The following is a 27,600-nucleotide window of genomic DNA, read 5'->3' on the forward strand; positions in this document are numbered from 1 at the left end:
CAATCTGCATTCCAGTCTTCCATAATGAACAATAATCCAAATCATCCAGTACCATTGTGTGCAAAGAGAGTGGGCAAGGGAGTACCTGGAACAGAAACTGGATCAATGGCGTCGGGTTCTCGAAACTGTCGCACTGCTCAGACCAACAGAGTTGCGGGATGGCGGCTTCAGACTCCAAAGTGACATTCGTTGGAAGCTGGGGGATGGGATTTCCAGCGGCGAGCGCAGAGTCAAGAATTCCTGGGCAACGCCAACATTCTTTACTACTCGATGCTTCCACACATAAGTGACTGCATCCTAGGAGCCGATCGCAGTGGGCGTGCAGCAAGTGAGAAATCTGAGGCAGTGGAATACTGTGGCAGCGTAACGGTGGCTGGATCGAGCGTGTAGAGTTCAACCGAGGAGCCTCAGGGACTAGCTGGGCGGCATCGCCTCGGAGGATCCAATTCGAGACTCGGAACCATCAGAGCTCTCTGACGGCTTGTAGAGCATAGTTGATGCTACTGGATGAGGATGTAGCTGCTCGGCTGCACATCCAACCAACGACTGGAGAGGAGACTTGTATGCACAGGCTTCATGGAATACTGGTGTAGCTGAGCTGGAAGCATATACATTCGCTGTGGCCGAGGGTGTTATAGTATTGTAAGAGGAGCTTGGTTCCTTTCGTGTAGTCGGCAGTGGAGCTGCTGCTTGTTGGCACAGCGTGTAGCAGTCTCATCAACTGGTAGTGTTAGAAAGCCGTACTGCAGAGCACTGTGGTAGCATATCGCAATGCCCAGCTGCAGGACTACGTGGTTGCAGGCCCACATACATCATGGTTGTTCCTGTTGGCCTGCCGGCGGCTGATCCCACAACAACACCAATCAGTGTGAGATTTATCTGAAGTCTGATTAACAGAAAAAGAGGTAACAATGCACAGCTCAGATACGCAATCCTATGGGTTCAGAAGGGAGAAATCTCAACTATGTTTTGGGCTAATATCAAGTACTTATGTCAGACGAAAGTGAGTAGCTCAGACACGCAATTCTATGGGTTCAGAAGTAAGGAATCACAACCATGTTTTGGGATAGTGTCAGGCATGTATGTCGGACGTCAAGGCCCAGCACAATCATGCAGTCCTTTTGGTTGAGATTGGAGGAAACTAACCACGTTTTGGGACAGTCTCAAATATTTATCTAGGGCGGAAATAAGCAACACAGACACGTAACCCTTTGCTTTCAGAAGGGAGGAATCTCAACCATGGTTTGGGGTAGTATCAAGTATTTACGTCAGATGCCAGTGCACAGCTCAGACATACTTTCCTATGGGTTCAGAAGGGAGAAATCTCAACCATAGTTTGGGCAACTACCAAGGACTTATGTCAGACACCTTTCACTATAGACGGCTGTGCAATACTGTAATAGGTTCTCCCAACCTATTGTCCATCAAATGGTTCAAATGGGTCTGAGCACTATGGGACAACTTCTGAGGTCATCAGTCCACTAGGACTTAGAACTACTTAAACCTAACTAACCTAAGGATATCATACACATCCATGACCGAGGCAGGATTCGAACCTGCGATCGTAGCGGTCGCGCGGTCCCACACTGTTATTGTCCATCCCTACAGTCAATACACCAACTATGAGTAGTCGTTCAAGGCGAAAATGTGTACACACATTGCGCCCACCTAGTGAACATATTCCTCCAGAAGGCAAACTTCAACCGAATGCAATGATCTGCAGTATATGATGACACGAACCCAATCTAGCGTGACTACTACCAGTCAACACTTACAGTACGTCGTCGTACCATCACAGGAACTCACCTCCCGCACAAGATGACTTCAGGAGGACCAGTTTCGAACAGGCATCAGCAGCAATGTTTTGACCATCATCTGGATGGCCAAGGAGAATCTAAGTGCTTCATAATACATGGAGGGGAGCAAATGGTACTGAACATTACCCAGAAGCAGATTTTGATTTCACAGACGTGTGCAGAGGTACACTTTCGAGCAGACTTCCTTTATTTTGATTCTTTTTTGTTTTTATTTCACACTAAATACTTACTTAAGTTTCATAAGGCTTATTCTTTCATTCCATGCTCCCCTTGAATGTAATTCCAAACTCGTTTTCAAATACACAACTGGTTAAAAATGATTTTTTTTTGTTTTTGTTTTGAGCATCAATCCCAAGTTTCATCATTACTCAGAATCCACACTAAACTGTTAATCCTCTACAAATAATTGGTTAAGTAAGTTTAAAGATCGGAGGAACTCAGAGTAACCTGCCTCAGGTAGGACAATGCCTATGAAAACACCGTGGTGCTGAAATCAGATATCGGATTGTCTACGAGTTACTCTTCTACGCTGTTGTTATCTCCGTCGTTCATTTTTCGGGTTTAAACATATCAGTTAGCCTGTTGCTAATGCATACTTAAGATTGATTCAGTTTTCAAAACAAAGCTACACATTTCCTAGCCTAATTGTTTAAGCACTATCAGTATCTCTCTTCATCACTGCAGTTACCAGTACGTCCGCAGCTCGTGGTCATGCGGTAGCGTTCTCGCTTCCCGCGCCCGGATTCCCGGGTTCGATTCCCGGCGGGGTCAGGGATTTTCTCTGCCTCATGATGACTGGGTCTTGTGTGATGTCCTTAGGTCAGCTAGGTTTAAGTAGTTCTAAGTTCTAGGGGACTGATGATCATAGATGTTAAGTACCATAGTGCTCAGAGCCATTTTTGAAGTTACCAGTACATCAAATTCTGCTATGGAGGTATCATCGAGTTGTATGACTGCCGTCACAGCTTCCTCGTGTAAGACGTGTGATATCAGGCGAACAGTACCAGCTTCAAGTGCATGCGCAGACTTGGCTTACGTATCATTTCATTTACTATGCTGTGCTTCCCTAGTACTGGCGCAGTATGTGATGAATGTGCTGTTCGGTGCTGTTCTGTAGGTCTGGCGCTGCTGACACTGCTGCCATACTTACTGCCGCCATCCACGCCGCAGCGTCCCTTGCTGGCGGCCGCCGGAGTATTGGCACACCTGTTTATCCTGCAAGTCATAGCCAGCGTCATCTATGGTCCAGCCGGCATCTCTGTGCCACCTATCGGTGAGTGTTTCACTGCTTCGCAATTGCTGACATCAAAACGTCCAACCATACCGGTTGATACGCCAGTATGACTATGACGAATACAAGCTTCTAATGTGCGTTCACCGCGATGTCACCAAACACGAAGGCCACCATCATGATGCTGTAAACAGAACCTGGATTCATCCGAAAAAATGACGTTTTGCCATTCGTGCACCCAGGTTCGTCGTTGAGTACACCATCGCAGGCGCTTCTGTCTGTGATGCAGCGTCAAGGGTAACCGCAACCATGGTCTCCGAGGTGATAGTCCATGCTGCTGCAAACGTCGTCGAGCTGTTCGTGCAGATGGTTGTTGTCTTGCAATCTGTTGACTCAGGGATCGAGATGTGGCTGCACGATTCGGTACAGCCATGCGGATAAGATGCCTGTCATCTCGACTGCTAGTGATACGAGGCCGTTGGGATCCAGCACGGCGTTCCGCATTACCCTCCTGAACACACCGATCCCATATTCTGCTAACAGTCATTGGATCTCGACCAACGCGAGCAGCAATGTCGTGATACGATAAACCGCAATCGCGATAGGCTACAATCCGACGTTTATAAAGGTCGGAAACATGATGGTACGCATTTCTCCTCTTTACACGAGGTATCACAACAACGTTTCACCAGGCAACGCCGTTCAACTGCTGTTTGTGTATGAGAAATCGGTTGGAAACTTTCCTAATGTCAGCACGTTGTAGGTGTCGCCACCGGCGCCAATCTTGTGTGAATGCTCTGAAAAGTAATAATTTGCATATCACAGCATCTTCTTCCTGTCGGTTAAATTTCGCGTTTGTAGCACGTCATCTTCGTGGTGTAGCAATTTTAATGGCCAGTAGTATATATACGGGGCTATTATAATTAAACTTCCCTATTTACACGTTATAACACGGAAGTTAGTTACCAAACGAGTATCAAACTTGGTAGCATTAATGTCTAGATTATGGGGTGCACAATTTCCGTGCGTCACAGCGCCACCGTCCAGTTACAACTATGGCAACCACGTGCCGTGATCAGTCATCGTGATTCGTAGTCTCACACCGTGACCAGTCACAGTGCACTTGTTGACCTGTCAACATGAGCTTGGACAAAAGGAACACCGCATTACTGTTGAAGCTCTATTATCAACACAACAGTAATGCTGCAGATGCACTTCTCGAATATCACCAGCTGAAAGGCTTGCACCACGGGACGCAGAATGGCGTGTTGACTTCGCCCTCCACTTTCTCGCAAGGACTGAAGTTGACGAGGACTGGCTCTGAGCCATCCTATAGACAAGCGAAGCTCATTTTCCTCTGATGGGTGATGTGAACACTCAGAATTGTCGAGTGCTGGTATCTTCACCTTCAGTCACTCTGCATGTAGTTTCCCTGTATACGTGTTACCGTATATGACTTCACGGTTACGTTCATCATTGGCCCATTCTTTTTTGAGCAGGTTTGTCACTTAGGGACCAAAGATACGCAGTTTGACTGTCCAGCGGTATTGCGATACGCTTCTCTAGCATGTCATACCCACCGTACAGGAGAGAGTCGCATTGAATTAAACAATTTTCACGCAAGATGGGGTGCCACCGCACGATCGAATTATCAGGTGCTCGTTTCCAATGGCTGGGTTGGCACGATCACCTGATGTCACTCCCTGTGATTTGTGGCTATGGGGCTACCTAAAGGACAGGGTTTACCAGGGGAACTTGTTGATCGGCTGATCTGAAGAGCAGCATATCAAGAGAGGAAACATTCCTCACACACAAATAAAGAAAATATGTTATGTGGATATGTGTCCGGAAACGCTTAATTTCCATGTTATAGCTCATTTTAGTTTCGAATGTATGTACTGTACTTCCTCGATTCACCGCCAGTTGGCCCAATTGAAGGAAGGTAATGTTGACTTCGGTGCTTGACTTGACATGCGACTCATTGCTCTACAGTACTAGCACAAGCATATCAGTACGTAGCATCAACAGGTTAGTGTTCATCGCGAACGTGGTTTAGCAGTCAGTGCAATGTTTACAAGTGTGGAGTTCGCAGATGCCCATTTGCTGTATGGATTAGCAAGGGGAATAGCCGTGGCGCGGTACGTTCGTATCGAGACAGATTTCCAGAACGAAAGTGTCCCGACAGGAAAACGTTCGAAGCAATTGATCGGCGACTTAGGGAGCACGAAACATTCCACCCTATGACTTGCGACTGGGGAAGAGCTAGGACGACGAGGACACCTGCAATGGACGAGGCAATTCTTTGTGTAGTTGACAATAACCCTGATGTCAACGTCAGAGAAGTTGCTGCTGTACAAGGTAACGTTGACCACGTCACTGTATGGGGAGTGCTACGGGAGAACCAGTTGTTTCTGTACCATGTACAGCGTGTGCAGACACTATCAGCAGCTGATTGGCCTCCACGAGTGCACTTCTGCGTATGGCTCATCCAAAAATGTGTCAATCCTCATTTCAGTGCAAATGTTCTCTCTACGGATGAGCCTTCATTCCAACGTGATCAAATTGTAAATTTTCACAATCAACATGTGTGGACTGACGAGAACCGCACGCAATTGTGCAATCACGTCATCAACATATATTTTCTGTAAACGTTTGGGCAGGCATTCTTGGTGATGTCTTGATTGGGCCCCATGTTCTTCCACCTATGCTCAGCGGAGCACTTTATCGTGATTTTATACGGGGTACTCTATCTGTGGTGCTAGAACATGTGCCTTTACAAGTACGACACAACATGTGGTTCATGCACGATGGAGCTCCTGCACATTTGAGTCGAAGTGTTCGTACGCTTCTCAACAACAGATTCGCTGACCAGTGGATTGGTAGAGGCGGACCAGTTCTATGGCCTCGACGCTCTCCTGAGCTCAACCCTCTTGACTTTCATTTATGGGGGCATTTGAAAGCTCTTGTCTACGCAACCCCGGTACCAAATGTAGAGACTCTTCATGCTCGTATTGTGGACGGCTGTGATACAATACGACATTCTCCAGGGCTGCATCAGCGCATCAGGGATTCCATGCGACGGAGGGTGGATGCATGTATCCTCGCTAACGGAGGACATTTTGAACATTTCCTGTAACAAAGTGTTTGAAGTCACGCTGGTACGTTCTGTTGCTGTGTGTTTCCATTCTGTGATTAATGTGATTTGAAGAAAAGTAATAAAATGAGCTCTAACATGGAAAGTAAGCGTTTCCGGACACGTGTCCACATAACATATTTTCTGTCTTTGTGTGTGAGGTATGTTTCCTGAACGTTTGGCCGTACCTTTTTGTAACACCCTATACACATGCTTCGTTCTACTGTGCAGAATGCAATCCTTCGGTTTCAGACTCTTCTGAACACTGATGGGCGCCATATTAAGCCCCTTCTGTAGCATAATGGTAGCGTTATGTAATGGTATGATTTACCGTAGCAGGACATTAAAAGTGTTCCAATTAAATACATTCTGCATTATTTCTCTTCCCCATGTCCTTGACATTAATGCTACCAAATTTGGTCCTCATACTGTAATTAATTTCCGTGTTACAACGTGTTAAACAGGGAATATTCAATTATAATCTTCCGGCATATAGAGGGTGAGTCACCTAGCATTACCGCTGGATATATTTCGTAAACCGCATCAAATACTGACGAATCGGTTCCACAGACCGAACGTGAGGAGAGGGGCTAGTTTAATTGGTTAATACAAACCATAAAAAAATGCACGGAAGTATGTTTTTTAACACAAACCTAAGTTTTTTTTAAATGGAACCCCGTTAGTTTTCATGTTTTTCATGTTTTTGTAGCTGATGTCATCTGTGAATTGCATGCTGATTGAAGTGCTTCACTAAGTGGATGGTTTGGTCCAAATCCCTCATACTGCGATATAATAATAGAGAGAGAGAGAGAGAGAGAGAGAGAGAGAGAGAGAGAGAGAGAGAGAGAAAGAGAGAGAGAAACTATCTCTATGAAATCACAGTTCCCTTAAGAGCCATAGAGGTCCACATCCAAGGAGCCAGTCGGAACAAATAGCTCGTACCATGTGATGTAAACATTCAAGATGGCTGCCATAATGCAACGAAATAGTGAAATAATAACAAAAACAAGAAAACGGGTGCAAAATTGTGATCAGTGAATGAAAAACACCGGAAAAAGGAAAATAAATGTGTGCCAAGCGTATGTTAATTCAAGTGGGAAATGTGTATCTGCGAATAGATAAAAATATTGTAAATGTGGCTTGTGACACAAATGCTGTGAATGTGCTTTATGATACAAATATTGAAAAGGCGGCATGTGATGTTTCGAACGTTTGGGCGATACAAATGATGGAGCATGTGATCATGACACGTCGAGGTCCATTAGTGATTTGGACGAGCAAAATGTACATATTTCAGGAATGGTTCATATAATGAATATCAAGAAACCCTCGTGGGTATACTAATTCCTAAGACAGTCATAAAAACAATCACACGTTTATTTCATCAGATTTAAGGTGTATACCATATCATTGATTTTAACAAGCTGAGCACTGGTTTACAGTCATAATTCATTTGTAATTTTATTAAATGGTATTAGCTGTATATTTTTTCTTATAGGATAATAGTAACGTTAAAGTATGCAAAACCAAATTCCTCAACTTTCATGGCGTTAGTAATGAGAAGTTATCACGAATTCTATTGAAGCAACTGAGTTCTGTTTCGCCAGTTGTTCTGCAGGATGAGGTGGGAAACATGAGTCAAAAGACAACGTATCTGATAGCGCCATCGAATTTAATGTGGAACGTATTTAAAGTTTTCCGACCGAGACAAGTCATTACAATAGTGTAGATAATGGTAAGAGCCAGCATTTATCGCAAGACCTATCAATGAGCAAAATGGATGAACTGCATAATAAGTTACGCAAGGAAAAAGTTAATCCTGTTAGAGAATAGTATTACAGAAATTTATTTAGTACTAAGTTCAGTTTATTTTTAAAGAAACCTAAAAGTTATACAGGTTCTGTTAGTGATCGAATGAGAGTCACAGTAAGGCAGGAGGGATAACTTCTCTAAAGGTTCAATAGGAGTTGTATAAGCACCGTGCAGAGAAAACACGAAGGGACTTGACAGCACATATTAAAAATTCCAAAAACAATAGATTGTGCATGACATGGAGAAAACATTATCTCTGCCTCTTCTTACTACAAATGTTTATTTTTTATAAAAGAAAGTTGGGAGTGTGTAATCTAGACGTGCATGGCTTTGAACATGATTCAGGATGCAAGTATTTGTGGAGGGAAAACACTGCACAGAATGATGTTAATGAAGTGGGATCGTGTCCATTATCTACCTCAAATCAGTAAATACGAAAGCAGACCGTTTAATAACACATTCTGCACATTCTGACACGTGTGCGGGACAAAAGAGAAACAAGAATATAGTTTTGCTGTGGGGCTGTGTTGTCCACCACACTACGCTTGAGAAAACAAATCAAAAATTTCTAGAATCAGGTCATTTTTTTCTCCCTAACGAAAGGGACTGCAGTAGCAATGTATCTGCTAAACTCAAAGATAAATATCTATTCCCAGTAGATGATTATGCGATCTCATAAAACAATGAAGGAGAAAGAACCCGTTTGAAGTTTAAACCGGATCAGTCAGACTTTTTTAAAATCAAACATAGTACAAAATGTATATTTTCAATGCCCAAGGAACCTGTAGATGTTGAAAAGGTGCAATGGTTGAAACTTAAATTCATGGGGTCTGAAGCAACGGAACCCATGAAAAGTAATGTTGCTATTCATGAGATGGAATAGAAAGCTGGAAACTTATTGAGATTTCACCAGTGAAAAGGGGTAGCAACACTGTGAGGGTTACGTCTGCTGTTCCTTCCCCATGGTCTTTGCTAACAGTTCATGTTGTTGTTGTTGTGGTCTTCAGTCCTGAGACTCCCGATTAACACGAAAAAACGCGCTAGCAGTATTTAACTTCTGACCTACACTCACCACACTTCGTCCTTCTTCCAGTTTCCCAATGATCATTCCGCAGGAAAAGTCATCCAGATGTTGTCCCTGGGCCATGCTCTGAGAAAGAACACTACCACAGTGCACTGTAACAGCTTGCTCACTGACACTCATTGTCTTTTCCTGTTCGTTCAACTCACTCGTGTTGCTTGGCCTGTCCCCTTTGACACAATAGTCAATGCGAACTCACGCCGTTTGACGTCCACCTTCCCGTCCACGACTTGGTGACCTCCGGCAACATGTTCCTGCACTTACTTTCATTTCCTCCGGGTTTTTAATATGGTATGTTCCTTTATCTCTTTTTTCCTTAAGTTTCGTAACGTTAAGTATTTGTCAGAATGCAGCATTACATAGGAGTTAAATTGGGCAGTAATCCGAATGGACGATGAGAGAACCGAGTCCACGTTGCTACACAAGAATGGAAGAAACGAGTTACATTAGAGGACTTGACTAAAAGGAGGTGAAAGGTGATGGGACATGGAAGCATGGAAGGAGAAAGTAATCGGGTAGTGGACGCCAGACTGGGGGAGCGGGAGGTACAAGGAGTACGAAATTGTAAAGGGAAGCCAAGGATTGACTACAGATAAAAACTGGCACAGGGTGATATATCGTGTCTTCAGAACTGTAGATTATCCCAAAGAAACAGGCAAAAGAAGTGATTACACTTTTGAAACCTCGTGGTATTGTTTATGCCATTGCATATCTAGCCCTTTAACGAAGGAAACAAAAGAAAAATTCGGAGTAGGTATTAAAATCGATGGAGAAGAAATAAAAACTTTGAGGTTCCCCGATGACATTGTAAATCTGTCAGAGACAGCAAAGGACTTGGAAGAACTGTTGAACGGAATGGATAGTGTCTTGAAACGAGGGTATAAGATGAACATCAACAAAAGAAAAACGAGGATAATGGAATGTAGTCGAATTAAGACGGGTGATGCTGAGGGAATTAGACTAGGAAATGAGACACTTAAAGTAGTAAAGGAGTTTTGCTATTTGGGGAGCAAAATAACTGATGATGGTCGAAGTAGAGAGGATATAAAAATGTAGACTCCCAATGGCAAGGAAAGCGTTTCTGAAGAAGAGACATTTGTTAACATCGAGTATAGATTTAAGTGTCAGGAAGTCGTTTCGGAAAGTACTTGTATGGAGCGTAGCTATGTATGGAAGTGAAACATGGAGGATAGCTTGTTTAGACAACAAGATAATAGCTTTCGAAATGTGGTGTACATAAGAATGCTGAAGATTAGATGGGTAGATCACATAACTAATGAGGAGGTACTGAATATAATTGGCGAGGAGTTTGTGGCACAACTTGGCTAGAAGAAGGGATCGGTTGTTAGGACGTGTTCTGAGGCATCAAGGGATCACCAATTTAGTATTGGAGGGTAGCTTGGAGGGTACAAATCGTAGAGGGAGACCAAGAGATGAATACACTAAACAGATTCAGAAGGATGTAGGTTGCAGTAGGTACTGGGAGATGAAGGAGCTTGGACAGCATAGAGTAGCATGGAGAGCTGCATCAAACCAGTCTCAGGACTGAAGACCACAACAACAACAGCTGCTCTGGACGTGTTACCCCTCGTGCAATGTACCTGACCCTGTAGATACGTTCAGAGTACCAGGTAGAAGGGCTGGTGGCGCGCATAAAGACGTTCAGAGCACACAGGGACAGGTACATCGGCACGCAGGTTAATACGACCGGAGCAGTTAAAGGGCTAGGTGCTGTTCATGGAGAGAGACATCGGCATGATGCTCCTGCATGAAGCCTTTCTTTCCGCAACCCTAACTACTCATAGACACATTTTCCTTGTCCAGAGGGACACTGTACGCTGTGGACGCCGCGTCTCTTGCAGTTCTCCTGGTCCGGGACTCCCTGGGCCTGTGCACGCTGTCGCTGGTGACGGCAGTGGCGCACCGCAGGCTGGTCGCCACCTGCCCGGAGCCGCCGGCCATCCTCAGGGCGTCCTCCACCAGGCTGCTCGACCTCTGGGCTGCCAGTCTCTCCTTCATCCGCTTGCAGGTAACTGTCAGATGGGATACCCAGCGGCGGACCCGATCAGCTGGATTTGCAAGGGGATTGGCTAAGGACCGCATTGCTGCTATAGAAGAAAAACCACTCGAGCATATAAGCCCTACCTGTTTTATAAACACTACATCTACATCTGCATGATTACTCTGCAATTCACATTTAAGTGCTTGGCAGAGGGTTCATCGAACCACAATCATACCATCTCTCTACCATTCCACTCCCGAACAGCGCGCGGGAAAAACGAACACCTAAACCTTTCTGTTCGAGCTCTGATTTCTCTTATTTTATTTTGATGATCATTCCTACCTATGTAGGTTGGGCTCAACAAAATATTTTCGCATTCGGAAGAGAAAGTTGGTGACTGAAATTTCGCAAATAGATCTCGCCGCGACGAAAAATGTCTTTGCTTTAATGACTTCCATCCCAACTCGCGTATCATATCTGCCACACTCTCTCCCCTATTAGGTGATAATACAAAACGAGCTGCCCTTTTTTGCACCCTTTCGATATCCTCCGTCAATCCCACCTCGTAAGGATACCACACCGCGCAGAAATATTCTAACAGAGGACGAACGAGTGTAGTGTAAGCTGTCTCTTTAGTGGACTTGTTGCATCTTCTAAGTGTCCTGCCAATGAAATGCAACCTTTGGCTCGCCTTCCCCACAATATTATCTATGTGGTATTTCCAACTGAAGTTGTTCGTAATTTTCACACCCAGGTACTTAGTTGAATTGACAGCCTTGAGAATAGTACTATTTATCGAATAATCGAATTCCAACGGATTTCTAATGGAACTCGTGTGGATCACCTCACACGTTTCGTTATTTAGCGTCAACTGCCACCTGACACACCATACAGCAATCTTTTCTAAATCGCTTTGCAGCTGATACTGGTCTTCGGATGACCTTACTAGACGGTAAATTACAGCATCATCTGTGAACAACATAAGAGGACTGCTCAGATTGTCACCTAGGTCATTTATATAGATCAGGAACAGCAGAGGTCCCAGGACGCTTCCCTGGGTACCTGATATCACTTCAGTTTTACTCGATGATTTGCCGTCTATTACTACGAACTGCGACCTTCCTGACAGGAAATCACGAATCCAGTCGCACAACTGAGACGATACCCCATAGCTCCGCAGCTTGATTAGAAGTCGCTTGTGAGGAACGGTGTCAAAAGCTTTCCGGAAATCTAGAAATACGGAATCAACTTGAGATCCCCTGTCGATAGCGGCCATTACTTCGTGCGAATAAAGAGCTAGCTGCGTTCCACAAGAACGATGTTTTCTGAAGCCATGCTGATTACGTATCAATAGATCATTCCCTTCGAGGTGATTCATAATGTTTGAATACAGTATATGCTCCAAAACCCTACTGAAAACCGACGTCAATGATATAGGTCTGTAGTTAAATGGATTACTCCTACTACCCTTCTTGAACACTGGTGCGACCTGCGCAATTTTCCAATCTGTAGGTACAGATCTATCGGTGAGCGAGCGGTTGTATATGATTGCTAAGTAGGGAGCTATTGTATCAGCGTAACCTGAAAGGAACCTAATCGGTATACAATCTGGACCTGAAGACTTGCCCTTATCAAGTGATTTGAGTTGCTTCGCAACCCCTAAGATATCTACTTCTAAGAAACTCATGCTAGCAGCTGTTCGTGTTTCAAATTCTGGAATATTCCATGCGTCTTCCCTGGTGAAAGAATTTCGGAAAACTGCGTTCAATAACTCCGCTTTAGCGGCACAGTCGTCGGTAACAATACCATCGGCACTGCGCAGCGAAGGTATTGACTGCGTCTTGCCGCTTGTGCACTTTACATACGACCAGAATTTCTTCGGATTTTCACTATCTGATCGAAAGTATCCAGACGCCTATTGGTGAACATTAATATGAGGTGCATCCACCCTTCTCCTTTATGACCGATTGAACGCTGCCTGAGATAATTTAATTGAGATGTCTGACAGTCTGTGGAGGCATGGAGATCCATTCTTTCTCAAAAGCCGAAACTGGGGAAGAAAGTGGTGTTGGACGCTAGGTTTCACAGGGAGGTTGATATTCTAATCCATCTCGAAGGTGTTCCACGGTGTTCAGGTCCGGACTCTGACCTCGCTAGTCCATTTCAGGGATGTTGTTCATAAACCACTGCCCCACAAATGCTGTTTATCATAGGGTGCACTGTCCTCTAGCATGCACAGTATGCAATGCTATGAAATGTGTTTGTATCTTTCCATGTTCAGTGTTTCCTTAAAGGAAATAGAAGGATCACATCCTAACCTTGGAAAACACCTCACACCACAACACCACCTTCTCTGTACTTGACTGCTAGCATTACATCTGATGGCAGGTAACGTTCTCCAGGCGTTCACTGAACCAGAATCCATCTATCCGTTTGCCACAGGTTATAATGTGATTCATCACTCAGAATCACTCGTTTCCAGTCATCCACTGCCAGTAGCGTCGCTCTTTACACCACCTCAAGCATCACTCAGTACTTTGTACATTAATGTGTGGCTTATGAGTAACTGGTACCTCCATTCCTTTGACGTCCCTATGCACGGTCATTGTACTAGCTGGATTCCTTGTAGCTCTTTGGAGCTTCTGTTGATTTCATGCGATGTTTTACAGCCACTCTCTGTCAGTCACTACATGAGGTCTGTCTGGTCTTGCTTTAGCTGTAGTTGTTCCTTCACGTTTCCATTTCGCAGTCACATCACCAACAGTCTACTTGTGGTGCTTTAGAAGGGTTCACATGTCTCTGATGTACTCATTTCACATACAATGACTAGTCCACGTACGAAGTCACCGAGGCTTCCTTACTGGCGGGTAACGCTCGCTGTTTCTATGGCATTCGACAAGCCACACGTGCATGGCAGCTCGTTTCAAATGTCACGCACCTCAGGAAGTTCAGTCTTTGTAACTGAATATGGGCTTGGCGATCCCAGGTTTTCTTAACTGGGGGTCGTTAAGCGCCACCTGGCATCTGTAGCTGTGAGGTCTGGGCATGTGTCAGCAATCACTGCTTGGCTTAGTGGTGGAACGTTGTACGTCCAATGAACAGGGATCTTGGCTAAAATGCCTGGTTCGCGAGCACATAACAAACCCCTATAAAAGAACATCAGTCTTAAGGTGTACTGCGAGCCAATAAGATGCATGGTTGTGGAGGAAGAACAGTAATTAGCGAAATTACACCTCAAGTTGTAAATGTTTTACCTAGGCATTCGGAGCTTTGTCTAGTTGGACGATCGATTTCCTATTGTGTCTTCGGGCCAGAATGGCTCGTAAAATCCAAACTCTCAATGAAACCCTTGTGCCACTGGAGCATTTACCTGCCCACTCCACAAAGAAAAGTCGGGTCGACAGCCCACCTGACAATGCATTTCAATGGTGAATAACAGTAACATAACAATACCAATGCGCAATAATATATTCCATGTTAAGAAGAGCGTGCATTCGAGAGAACATCCCCGTTCCACGTACAGAAGGCAGGAGATGTTGGAGCTCCTAAGTCAATTAAAAGGTTGCGAATGGCATTCTGCTAACAGAGACAATGGTGTCCAGTCAAGCCCCTAAGTTAATGCAAAGCAAACATCGTGGGGAATATTCTATAGTTGTTGCCGTGCACACCACTGTCAATTACAGCAGAGTTCTTGTATCAAGTAGTGTCCTCATGCATCTGGACCCAAATGAACTTTTAGTGGATTGCCAAAACGAAGGTATAAGAGGTGAAAAACTTGTTGAAACTGGTGGATGGTCAGTTAGAATAAACAACCACCTTTCTACTCACCCTTAGTTTACCCACGTTATTTGAATACGTCAACTTTGGTTTCCTATATCTTAGAGCCTATCCATATGGCCCTAATCCAGCGCACTGCTCTCATTGCCAAAGAAAGGTGAACCAATAGGCAGAAAGATCAGACCTAAAAAGCACGACGTCAGAATCGCTAACCGCACTGCTTCAGAAACGTCTGATGGGGAAGACTGTCAAATGGAAATAGAATTACGTTTGGGCGATCGTCAAGCCCATCTACTCCTCCTCTAAACCTTCTTAAATTCTTTCCTTACCAATAGTTAAAATAAGTGGTTAAAATACCTCCCATCCTTCAATAGAAGCGGTGTGCCACTGCCGTCACCAGCGACAGCGTGCACAGGCCCAGGGAGTCCCGGACCAGGAGAACTGCATGAGACGCACTTCAAGGCCACAGATTTTCCTGTGATGCCAGGATTTAATCTTCACAGAAACAGTGACCTAAGTCGTGAGTGAGACAACGGTAGTGCAGCCATGTTCATCAACGAAGCACACCACTACGCACCCAGCATTCTCAATATTAAATAAAATAAATGTCTTGTGACAGCATGACCTGGTGCAAGTCTTTCAGTTGAGTGACATTTTGGTGACTTTCATTTACTTTTTATTTACCCTCACCACTGACCTATGAGCAGCTGCAGTAACAGTGGTAGCAGTAGCCATATCGCCCTATGGTATGCCCTGTATACATGAAACTCTTGCTGGCACAGCACTTACTGATCTCGTGCGACAACTCCCCTACTCATTCCTGTTATAAGGAGACACCAATACATATCATGTGCTCTCGTGCTGTTCTACTGCCTGCCCAGGTGTTCGTAATTGGCTGTTAGTTGTCAGAGGATATCTGCATCCTTAATACCGGGGCAATGACGCAGTTCTACATGTCCACTGGGCTGTTGCCTGCCCTACATCTGACCCTATCCTCTCCTGTCATCGCCGATGCCATTCTGTGGAAAGCGGTAACCGACTGACACTCAAGTCACTACTTTCCCATCCACCTTCACCTAGCCGCCGCTACAAAGCCTGAACGGAGGCATCCTAAGTGGATGTTGAGCAAATCGAATTGGGCACTGTCTGTATTCCAACAATTTGACGGTACTCAGAGTTGGTGGATCATATCACAGATGTGATGCACCATGCTGCTGATTCCCCCTTTTCTACATCTTCCAGCCAGCCCAGACGAAAAGCCTTCAATTGGTGAACGAGGAACGTCGATTGGCAATTCAGGACAGGCGAACTGCTTTACACTGCTTTACATTGGTTCAGGAGTACACCAAGTGAAGACAATCTCGTAGCCTTTCGGCAAGAGAGGACTAAAACGGTAAGTAACATCAGGGAACGAAAACAGAGTGCTAGGAGAGAAGTGTTAACATCCCTTAACCATTTCACGCCAGTAACGAAACTGTCGGAGTCCATTCGTAAGATGTCATGACTAAAACTCCAGGCTCGAAACCAGTGATACTTAACAATCTTCTACTCCAAGTAGCACCTACAAAATTAGTGCAGACGATGGTGAAACACTTTTGTGATTTGACCTCCGCCTATTACGTTAATTATCGATTCCACTAGCATATGGGACACATGGAGAAACAGGGCGTAGACTTTTCGTCGAACAACTCTTTATGTGTAAACTCCAGTCTGCGCTAACCACTAGACGTGACACTACGCCAGGACATGATAGGAGTCGATATGGCATGCAACTACACATGGAGACAAAATATGAGCCGAAGGCTGTTATCCGGATCCATGGCGGAAGGCTATTCTGATGCCACAGGGAAGGACCAGTTGTCTCCAGACAGGAGGGCTGCGCTCGCTAGCTCGGTAGAAGCGATTCTTTATCTGCTGGTGAACAGACGTATGGTGTGGTGTCTCGAAACCTCGAGAGTGGTCAGCTGTTTCCAGTATGAGTTGCGGAAGTACCTCCATACTTGACAATTTCCTCCAATCAGAGGGTGTGCCTCTATCATTCCTACGCAATGTACTAGCTTTCTGAGAGTCAGCATCTTTATTATTGCTGGATCACTTTAATAGTAAGGTATCCCGTCAGACATTCATTATTTCTGGAATATTTTTCTGTAGAGTGCTCTCCATCCAATCTCATCAATAACAGACATCAACTAGAGCCGACCCTAAAGAGGTTGGGAGATTGGGCTGAAGCAACTTACTTTAATTTCTGTATAGGATGAACTGTTTGTGTGTATTTAATCGTTTATGTGGGTTCTTTCCTTACTTAGGGCTCTGGCTGAGAGGGACCATCTTGGATTTTAAATCCTCAATGTGATTCTTTGGTCTCATCCTTTTGACAAGTGGTTAACATGGCTGAATCACCTGCATGATGGGAAATGTCGATGTCCGAAGGCACTAAATATACCAAAATGCCTTAGCACTACGTCGTTTTCTCACATTCTACAGAACCTTTGTCTGCACATGTCTTGACTATAGCAGCATAGTGTATGACTCAGCTAGACCTTCCTATTTAAAGATGTTCGATGCTGTCTACCACTACCGCTACAACAGGAGCCTACCGAACCTTTCGTAGCCTCTGTGTAGAGGCTGGCGAGCTGCCGCTTATCCGGAGGGAACTCGTCTTGTAGCGACATGTATACAAAATGATGACCATGTCTGGACATATTTTTGTCGGTACGGGGCTGAACAACCCGTACACTGAAGTTTCATCAGCCACTGGGCAACTAAGCCTTTCTCTGTCCGTGCAAAAGACTATCTTGAGCAACTTAATGTAGTAAACCCACCAATTATTAAGTAGGGTTAAAGCCAATATCCTCCCTGGATGATTCACAGGCCCACTCTTAACGTGTACATGCTGAAGTATAACGAGGTCACGGCTCAACCTACTGTTTTAAAAAGGATTTTTAAAGGCGTTTTATCGGAGTATCGCGGGCACGTGATGATTTTTACTGATTATTCGAAGCAAGTGGACAATATAGGCGTTTGGGTGAGTGTTGTCTGAGTGGAAAAGATAATGGCTGAAAGTGACAACAGGCTGCAGTCGATCAAATTAACTTTTAAGGCGCATTTCCTTTCGACCTGCGAGAAGGAACGAAATGGTCCTGAGTCGCCTTCGTATTGGACACTGCCCAATGATGCTTGCTAATGTAGCATGGACTCCACCGGAATGCAGTGCTTACAAGGTCCCAGCCATGGTGTATCACGTTTTAACGCCGTCTGTTTTGTATGCAGGTTAGAGGTAGGCCTGTGGTCTACTGAGGGACTTATCCTCAATCTTATGCGAAACAATAGCAAGTAATTTGTTGACATTTTATATGGTGGTCAAGAATCCTGCATAATTTAATTGGGTGGAGATTTTAATGTGTTTTGGGGTGTCTGGCTCATCTTATTAGATTCGCAGTCAACGAGCCATCCGAATTTCTTCCATTGTTTTATTAATACCATAAACGTATGTCAACTCTATGAGTAGATGCGGAGACTATACAAAATTTTTTATTACTGTGGCCGTAGTTATATAACCTATGCTTTTCATTTTGACAAGAGTAACTACTTATGCACCACTTCCGCGACATTCAGAAAGGGTGCCGATGACAATATTTTAGAGCACCAAAGGATTATGAATCTATTCGACCCACTCCACTGTTACCGCTTCTATAATGGCAACTAACGGTTCCTTTGTACTGACGTCCCTGCTTCTCGCGACATCTAGTGGTCAACACCGCATTACGTCATGGTGTCCGGATACTTTCGATCAGGTAGTGTACAGAGGGCCCCTAAATTTTAGGCTCGAAATCGTGCACGTCGTAGAGAATGTCAAACTAATTTTTTTCCGATTAGGAACTAATGTTCAAAAATGAATATTTACTTGAAACTTCCTGGCAGATTAAAACTGTGTGTCCGACCGAGACTCGAACTCGGGACCTTTGCCTTTCGCGGGCAAGTGCTCTACCAACTGAGCTACCGAAGCACGACTCACGACCGGTACCCACAGCTTTACTTCTGCCAGTACCTCGTCTCCTACCTTCCAAACTTTACAGAAGCTCTCCTGCGAAACTTGCAGAACTAGCACTCCTGAAAGAAAGGATATTGCGGAGACATGGCTTAGCCACAGCCTGGGGGATGTTTCCAGAATGAGATTTTCACTCTGCAGCGGAGTGTGCGCTGATATGAAACTTCCTGGCAGATTAAAACTGTGTGCCCGACCGAGACTCGAACTCGGGACCTTTGCCTTTCGCGGGCAAGCGCTCTACCATCTGAGCTACCAAAGCACGACTCACGCCCGGTATTCACAGCTTTACTTTTGCCAGTATCCGTCTCCTACCTTCCAAACTTTACAGAAGCTCTCCTGCGAACCTTGCAGAACTAGCACTCCTGAAAGAAAGGATACTGCGGAGACATGGCTTAGCCACAGCCTGGGGGATGTTTCCAGAATGAGATTTTCACTCTGCAGCGGAGTGTGCGCTGATATGAAAGTTCCTGGCAGATCAAAATGCAAGTTTGATTTCTGCCAAGTATTAACCGAGTGAAAGCCGCTTATTCTTGGGAATAAGCTAATATTGTTAACGAGAAATGACAGTAACCTCGTCTCCTACCTTTCAGACTTCACAGAATCTCTCCTGCGAACCTGGCAGAACTAGCACTCCTGGAAGAAAGGATATTACGGAGACATGGCTTAGCCACAGCCTGGGGGATGTTTCCCGAATGAGATTTTCACTCTGCAGCGGAGTGTGCGCTGATATGAAACTTTCTGGCAGATTAAAACTGTGCAAGTGCTCTACCAAGGTAGGAGACGAGGTACTGGCAGAATAAAAGCTGTTAGGACGGGGCGTGAGTCGTGCTTGGGTAGCTCAGTTGGTGGAGCACTTGCCCGCGAAAGGCAAAGATCCCGAGTTCGAGTCTCGGTCCGGCACACAGTTTTAATCTGCCAGGAAGTTTCACCTTTAGAATTGTTCGGAATGTAACGACCGCCACTGCCTCTGCAGGTTTCGGAGTCGCCGTCCCCGCCCACAACACCCGCGGCGGACTTCTGGCTGCGCTGGACGGGCGCCGTCGACGTCTGCGTGCTCGCCGTCTCGGTGGTGGCCTACGTCATCGTGCTGGCCAGGTTCCTGCCCTGACGAGCGGGCAGGCAGCCGGCTCCCCTGCCGACCGAGGTGGGACGGCTTCAGCGTGGCACCAGCGGCCACCTGTATCTCAGCCCACGGCCCCGACGCTCAGCAGCGAGACCTAACACTGCCTCATTGTATACTTCTACCTCAAGTAAAGTTTCAGTACAAAACTAAACACAATGGTTTTATTTTATCTGGCCCAACACGGAACAATAATTGGACAAAAACTCTACCTGTTAACAAAGGTGAAGCATTCAGGAGTCACAGTCGGGCGCCAATGTTACGTCGTAAATGTACACATCGTCACCGGATATGCAAATGATTAGCCGTAATCGTCTGTGAAAGGTAGAGCGGTCACCAGAGTGCGTTGCTGCTGTTCCTGTTTAGTGTCTACACCTACATCTACATATACATCCAATGTATACACTCCGCAAGCCACCTGATAGTGTGTGGCGGAGGGTACCTTGAGTACCTCTATCGGTACTCCCTTCTATTCCAGTCTCGTATTGTTCGTGGAAAGAAGGATTGTCGGTATGCTTCTGTGTGGGCTCTAATCTCTCTGATTTTATCCTCATGGTCTCTTCGCGAGATATACGTAGGAGGGAGCAATATACAGCTTGACTCTTCGGTGAAGGTATGTTCTCGAAACTTCAACAAAAGCCCGGACCGAGCTACTGAGCGTCTCTCCTGCAGAGTCTTCCACTGGAGTTTATCTATCAACTCCGTAACGCTTTCACGATTGCTAAATGAAGCTGTAACGAAGCGCGCTGCTCTCCGTTGGATCTTCTGTATCTCTTCTATCAACGCTATGTGGTACGGATCCAACACTGCTGAGCAATTTTCAAGCAGCGGGCGAACAAGCGTACTGTAACCTACTTCCTTTGTTTTCGGATTGCATTTCCTTAGGATTCTTCCAATGAATATCAGTCTGGCATCTGCTTTACCTACGATCAACTTTATATGATCATTCCATTTTAAATCTCTACTAATGCATACTCCCAGATAATTTATGCCAGTTGCTGACCTGCTATATTGCAGCTAAATGGTAAGGGATCTTTGTTTCTATGTATTCGCAGCACATTACACTTGTCTACATTGAGATGCAATTGCCATTCCCTGGCACCATGCGTCAATTCCCTGCAGATCCTACTGCATTTCAGTACAATTTTCCATTGTTACAACCTCTCGATATACCACAGCATCATCAGCAAAAAGCCTCAGTGAACTTCTGATGTCATCCACAAGGTCATTTATGTATACTGTGAATAGCAACGGTCCTACGACAGTCCCCTGCGTCACACCTGAAATCACTCTTACTTCGGAAGACTTAACTCCATTGAGAATGACATGTTGCGTTCTATTATCTAGGAACTCTTCAATCCAATCACACAATTGGCCTGATAGTCCGTATGCTCTTACTTTGTTCATTAAACGACTGTGGCGAACTGTATTGAACGCCTTGCCGAAGTCAAGAAACACGGATTCTACCTGGGAACCCGTGTCTATGGCCCTCTGAGTCTCGTGGACGAATAGTGTCGTTACCAGGTCAGATAGGATAAACGATGGGTGTGAACAGAGATGTAGTCATCACTGTGAAAGACACTCGTGTGAGACAGCGTTATCAGCATCTAACCGAATCTGAAAGCTGCTGCATTGTGCATCTCCGTTCGGTCGGCACATAGAATTAAGTAGTATCTAGACTTGTGGGGCATCCTCATGCGACAGTGACCAGATGGTGCACTGCATGGGAACGTGATGGCACGGATGCTCGTCATTAACGTTCCCATCAACTATGTTCAACTACTACAACGGAACCTCATCGCATTGTCCTTCGCAACTGCGCCTGCGATGGAAACTTGGGAGAGGTCACATTTTCAATGTTTTTGGGGAGACAGAGCCGTGTGACTCCTGGCATCATAGTGTTGGAAGTCATAAGTATGACTTGATGGTACGGCTGGTAGCGATTGAGCGAAACTCTGACGAGAGAACGGTAGGTCACCGTCGTCCTGCGTTTTCATGTGTTACCTCTCATGCGACAGTATCACGGTACCATTTTTCAACAGACGCCACGTGTCTCTATGAACTCTCAGCACGATTTTGTGGTACCCTCGTGGCCAGTGTGATCGATGTCTTCGACAGAACATGTATGAGACCAGTTCGGCCGACGGAAGTGGCCGTGTGGTTCTAGGCGCAGCAGTCTGGAACCGCGACACCGCTACGGTCGCAGGTTGAATCCTTCCTCGGGCATGGATGTGTGTGAAGTCCTTAGGTTAGTTAGGTTTAACTAGCTCTAAGTTCTAGGGGACTAATGACCTCAGAAGTTGAGTCCCATAGTGCTCAGAGCCAGCCACACCAGTTCGGATGTCAACTCTGTCCAACTTCCAGTATCCAGAATATCGAGAACGATTTACAAAAGTTGTGGCCAGCTGACCTCAGTAGAGGATCACCGGCTTCATATCAGCTGCCCCAACAGAATCAGCTGGTACATACCTGTCGGGATGGGGGGGGGGAGGGGGGGGGGAGAGGTGCAATATTATACTGATACGTGTGCTGGGCTCATAATTCCAAGACCCTGAGTAATTCATAAATTGATTTGAATCTGTAATCATAATAGTAACATCACTTACCCTCTCAACCAAAAAAGTTTTATTTAGTTCTCACCTCCCATTCTGGGCACTTAATTTTTTATCAGGCAGTGTAATATGATCACCTCGCAAAAAAATGAGCAAGGAGGGCGAGACAGAGACAGGCAGACAGGGAGAAGTGTTTCATTGGAAGGAGACCCCTTCCAAGCTGACAATCCTTACAAACCGTAAGCACTACAGCCACCAATGCATGACGGCCACGCTCCAGACTGGAGGAGAACAGTTATCACAGCCCGATTAAATCGCTTTGGTTACAAGCAATTATTGGAGGCGGAGGAGAAGGACTGTTCAAAACTCCACCAGCTTCAGATGTGACTCACAGTATACTATGGAATATGACCACCTTCAGTAACCAAAACTGCCCAAATTTTCCTTTTTGTCGAAGCAAGCAGATTCCAAATCTGGTTATTTACAGTTCACTGTGCTGTGATGCCAAATTAGATTTGATGGTTCATAGTGTCAAGAAAAAAAGTCTCCATGTGAGCGAACAAGACGTTTGAGGGCAGAGCAAAACAGCAGTGGCTTAATCCGGGTTGATGGCGATGACGACATCAATGGTAGTCACGTTGACATCAGTGCTGGACCATTCGACGGTGAATGCCTTAAATCGACGACTTCTAAGGTTCTTCTTATACTAAGGTTTGGCGATGGTCTTCAGAAAACAAAGACAGTATTAAAGTTCTCACAACTTGTGCCAGTGGCAGCCCCCGCCACTTTCTAACACCCACTGATCCAGCAGATCGTGCACCACTCCTTGTCTGAAGTACGGCGTTCAGTCATGTTGACGACAAGTACCGCACTGAAGACACAAAATTTAATGGACGGCGTTATTGCCGGCTTTATAAAAGGTGGTCCGACTTCCTCACGATATTAAATAGTCAAGTGTTTCAGGAAGATTGTCCTTTTAATAACTTAAGTGATATTACTTGGTTAGCAGTCATCACAGTAAATTTTCAGTGGGAAATAATTTTGTTGTGAAATTTACGTATGGGTATTGCCACACTTCATCACATTAATTTTATCTCTTGACAATGGCAAAGGATATTCCCGCCAAAATATAGGCCGTAATCCTCTGGTTACCCTCCAGCAAGCTTTTCCAGCAATACCTTGCACAATTGTCTGTACTGTTCAGTGGCTATGCACGTCTCTCATTACCTGCTTGCGTCCAGGTTTTCAAGACCAATCATTTATGTGCACGCAATTCTATGCGACCTCGAGACCAGCAGACGTATCGGTATCGGAAAGAAGAAGTGTAGCAGCCTGGCCATTTCCACTAGCTTAGAGCACTCTGTAAGTGGGATCGACGGCGTTCATGTCACTCGCACTCGATTCTCTGGTTATGGCATCTTGTGTGTGACATTGTTCTAGTGTTGGTCTTACACTTGCTGCCTTACGAAAAGATCAGCGAACCTTAGATACAGGTAATGAAGTTCAACACCCAGTAGCGAGATCAGCACAGCAGCCTGCACCGGTAGGCAGTCCTGGGATCTACCAATAACGCTCCAGTCCACGACAGAAGCTGTCCTAAAACCCCAGCGTCGCACAAGTCTGACGGTCTACCATACAGGTGGGTCAGGTTCTGCACTTCTTCCGACATCACGTCATACTACATCGTGGTCCACCTGATGGGGCAACTTGGGCATGATGTGGAACAGACGGGGTACTCCCTGAAACAATGTGTGAACCAAACACACACACCGTGGTCACCATGGTCGAAGCAGGGCTAAGGATGGACTGTGCCTACCTTGTCAGTGGCCGACAAAGCAGCCGCACCAGGTTGTCACCGACTTCCACTCCGAGCTGATGCAGAGTCCTCCACAGACTTGAGTCCGCTGAGTTCAGTGAATTCCTCTCCAGAATGCGCTAGCCACCACCAGTCACAGAAGACGTGACAACGACATATATTCTGAGCAATAAATGGAAAAATATTGATTACTATTTCATTGAAAATAATATCACACAGGTCTTCAGTCTGCATCATGCTTGTCAAAACAGTAGGGGTTTGCAGGTCGCCAGTGGGCGACCCCTAGAAACTGATGGTCAGAAAAGTTTCAGACCATCGCCAATAAGAGTTGAAGGACAATGATCCACCACAGCACCATCAACGACGGTCTCAGAGAGTGAGTCGAGCGGAAGACACTATTATTTGTTCTCAAAAGAAAAACTGTATTCGTTCTATGTCGAGATTAAGACTTAAAGACTTTTAAGTTACCTTCTATACACCGAGAAAACTGGCAGATACACTATGTGTTCAAAAGTATCCGGACACCTGGCTGAAAATGACTTACAAGTTCGTGGCGCCCTCCATCGGTAATGTTGGAATTCAGTATGGTGCTGGCCCACCCTTCGCCTTGATCAAAGCTTCCACTCTCGCAGGCATACGTTCAATCAGGTGCTGGAAGGTTTCTTGTGCAATGGAAGCCCATCCTTCACAGAGTGCTGCACTGAGGAGAGGTATCGATGTCGGTCGACGAGGCCTGGCACGAAGTCGCCGTTCCAAAACATCCTCAGAGGTATTCTATAGGGTTCAGGTCAGGACACTGTGCAGGCCAGTCCATTACAGGGATTTTACTGTCATGTAACCACTCCGCCACAGTCCGTGCATTATGAACAGGTGCTTGATCGTGTTGAAACATGCAATCGCCATCCCTGAATTGCTCTTCAACAGTGGGAAGCAGGAAGGTGCTTCAGACATCAATGTAGGCCTGTGCTGTGAAGGTGCCACGCAAAACAACAAGCAATACAAACCCCTTTCATGGAAAACACGACCACAGCATAATACCACCGCCTCCGAATTTTACTGGACACGCTGGCAGATGACGTTCACGGGCATTCGCCATACGCACACCCTGCCATCATGTCACCACATTGCGTACCGTGATTCGTTTTTCCACTGTTCAATCGTCCAATGTTTAGGCTCCTTATACCAAACGGGGCGTCGATTGGCATTTACCGGCGTGATGTGTGGCTTATGAGCAGCCGCTCGACTATAAAATCTATGTTTTATCACCTACCACCTGTCTGTCATAGTACTTCCAGTGGATCCTGATGGAGTCTAGAATTTCTGTGTGATGGTTTGGACAGATGTCTGCTTATCACACATTACGTCCCTTTTCAACTGTTGGCAGCCTCTGTCAGTCAACAACAGACGAGGTCAGCCTGTGTGCTTTTGTGCAGTACGTGTCCCTTCACGTTTCCATTTCAGTACCACATCGGAAACAGTGGACTTAGGGACTTAGGAGTTTGGAAATCTCGAGTACAGACGTATGACGTCAAAGCACCTGACCATTTGCAAAGTCCTGAGTTCCGCTTAGCGTCCCATTCGGCTCTCCTACTGCGTCTAACGACGTAGCTGATGTGCAATACCTGGCAGCAGGTGTCAGCACAAGGCACCTAATATGAAAGACGTATGTTTTGGGGGTTTTGATCACATAGTGGGTATCGCATTTCGCCGGCCGGAATGGGCGAGCGGTTCTAGGCGCTACAGTCTGGAACCGCGCGACCGCGACGGTCGCCTCGGGCATGGATGTGTGTGATGTCCTTAGGTTAATTAGGATAAGGGGAGTACGTACTGCGGAATTCGTCAAAAAATGACATTTTCGGATTATTATCTCGTATTAATACTTGATCTGTCCTGAATAATTTGATGCATTATTTGTGCAAAAATTCCAATTGGAAGTGTAGTTTTTATCATTTCAGTGTTAATAGTCTATTTATCTATCTACACTCCTGGAAATTGAAATAAGAACACCGTGAATTCATTGTCCCAGGAAGGGGAAACTTTATTGACACATTCCTGGGGTCAGATACATCACATGATCACACTGACAGAACCACAGGCACATAGACACAGGCAACAGAGCATGCACAATTTCGGCACTAGTACAGTGTATATCCACCTTTCGCAGCAATGCAGGCTGCTATTCTCCCATGGAGACGATAGTAGAGATGCTGGAGGTGGTCCTGTGGAACGGCTTGCCATGCCATTTCCACCTGGCGCCTCAGTTGGACCAGCGTTCGTGCTGGACGTGCAGACCGCGTGAGACGACGCTTCATCCAGTCCCAGACATGCTCAATGGGGGCAGATCCGGAGATCTTGCTGGCCAGGGTAGTTGACTTACACCTTCTAGAGCACGTTGTGTGGCACGGGATACATGCGGACGTGCATTGTCCTGTTGGAACAGCAAGTTCCCTTGCCGGTCTAGGAATGGTAGAACGATGGGTTCGATGACGGTTTGGATGTACCGTGCACTATTCAGTGTCCCCTCGACAATCACCAGAGGTGTACGGCCAGTGTAGGAGATCGCTCCCCACACCATGATGCCGGGTGTTGGCCCTGTGTGCCTCGGTCGTATGCAGTCCTGATTGTGGCGCTCACCTGCACGGCGCCAAACATGCATACGACCATCATTGGCACCAAGGCAGAAGCGACTCTCATCGCTGAAGACGACACGTCTCCATTCGTCCCTCCATTCACGCCTGTCGCGACACCACTGGAGGCGGGCTGCACGATGTTGGGGCTGAGCGGAAGACGGCCTAACGGTGTGCGGGACCGTAGCCCAGCTTCATGGAGATGGTTGCGAATGTTCCTCGCCGATACCCCAGGAGCAACAGTGTCCCTAATTTGCTGGGAAGTGGCGGTGCGGTCCCCTACGGCACTGCGTAGGATCCTACGGTCTTGGCGTTCATCCATGGGTCGCTGCGGTCCGGCCCCAGGTCGACGGGCACGTGCACCTTCCGCCGACCACTGACGACAACATCGATGTACTGTGGAGACCTCACGCCCCACGTGTTGAGCAATTCGGCGGTACGTCCACCTGGCCTCTCGCATGCCCACTATACGCCCTCGCTCAAAGTCCGTCAACTGCACATACGGTTCACGTCCACGCTGTCACGGCATGCTACCAGTGATAAAGACTGCGATGGAGCTCCGTATGCCACGGCAAACTGGCTGA

At 46.0% G+C, this 27,600-nt stretch overlaps 1 protein-coding gene and 1 non-coding gene across 2 annotated transcripts in view; one reads left to right on the plus strand and one right to left on the minus strand.

The window, feature by feature from the left end:
- LOC126272467 (neuronal acetylcholine receptor subunit alpha-10-like) overlaps window positions 1-20,175 on the plus strand; it is a 172,503-nt gene extending 152,328 nt beyond the window's left edge. Inside the window, exons 7-9 of the mRNA XM_049975345.1 lie at window positions 2,935-3,090; window positions 10,937-11,103; window positions 19,875-20,175. Of these exons, the coding sequence (XP_049831302.1) occupies window positions 2,935-3,090; window positions 10,937-11,103; window positions 19,875-20,009 (458 nt within the window). The 3' untranslated portion in view covers window positions 20,010-20,175. The remainder of the gene's footprint in view (window positions 1-2,934; window positions 3,091-10,936; window positions 11,104-19,874) is intronic.
- Trnas-cga (transfer RNA serine (anticodon CGA)) lies at window positions 18,785-18,859 on the minus strand. The gene has a single exon. It is a non-coding gene; the product is annotated as a tRNA-Ser (tRNA).
- Window positions 20,176-27,600: the final 7,425 nt, after the last annotated feature.

The sequence above is a fragment of the Schistocerca gregaria genome, chromosome 5 (assembly GCF_023897955.1).
Source record: "Schistocerca gregaria isolate iqSchGreg1 chromosome 5, iqSchGreg1.2, whole genome shotgun sequence".
NCBI classification, from domain to species: domain Eukaryota; kingdom Metazoa; phylum Arthropoda; class Insecta; order Orthoptera; family Acrididae; genus Schistocerca; species Schistocerca gregaria.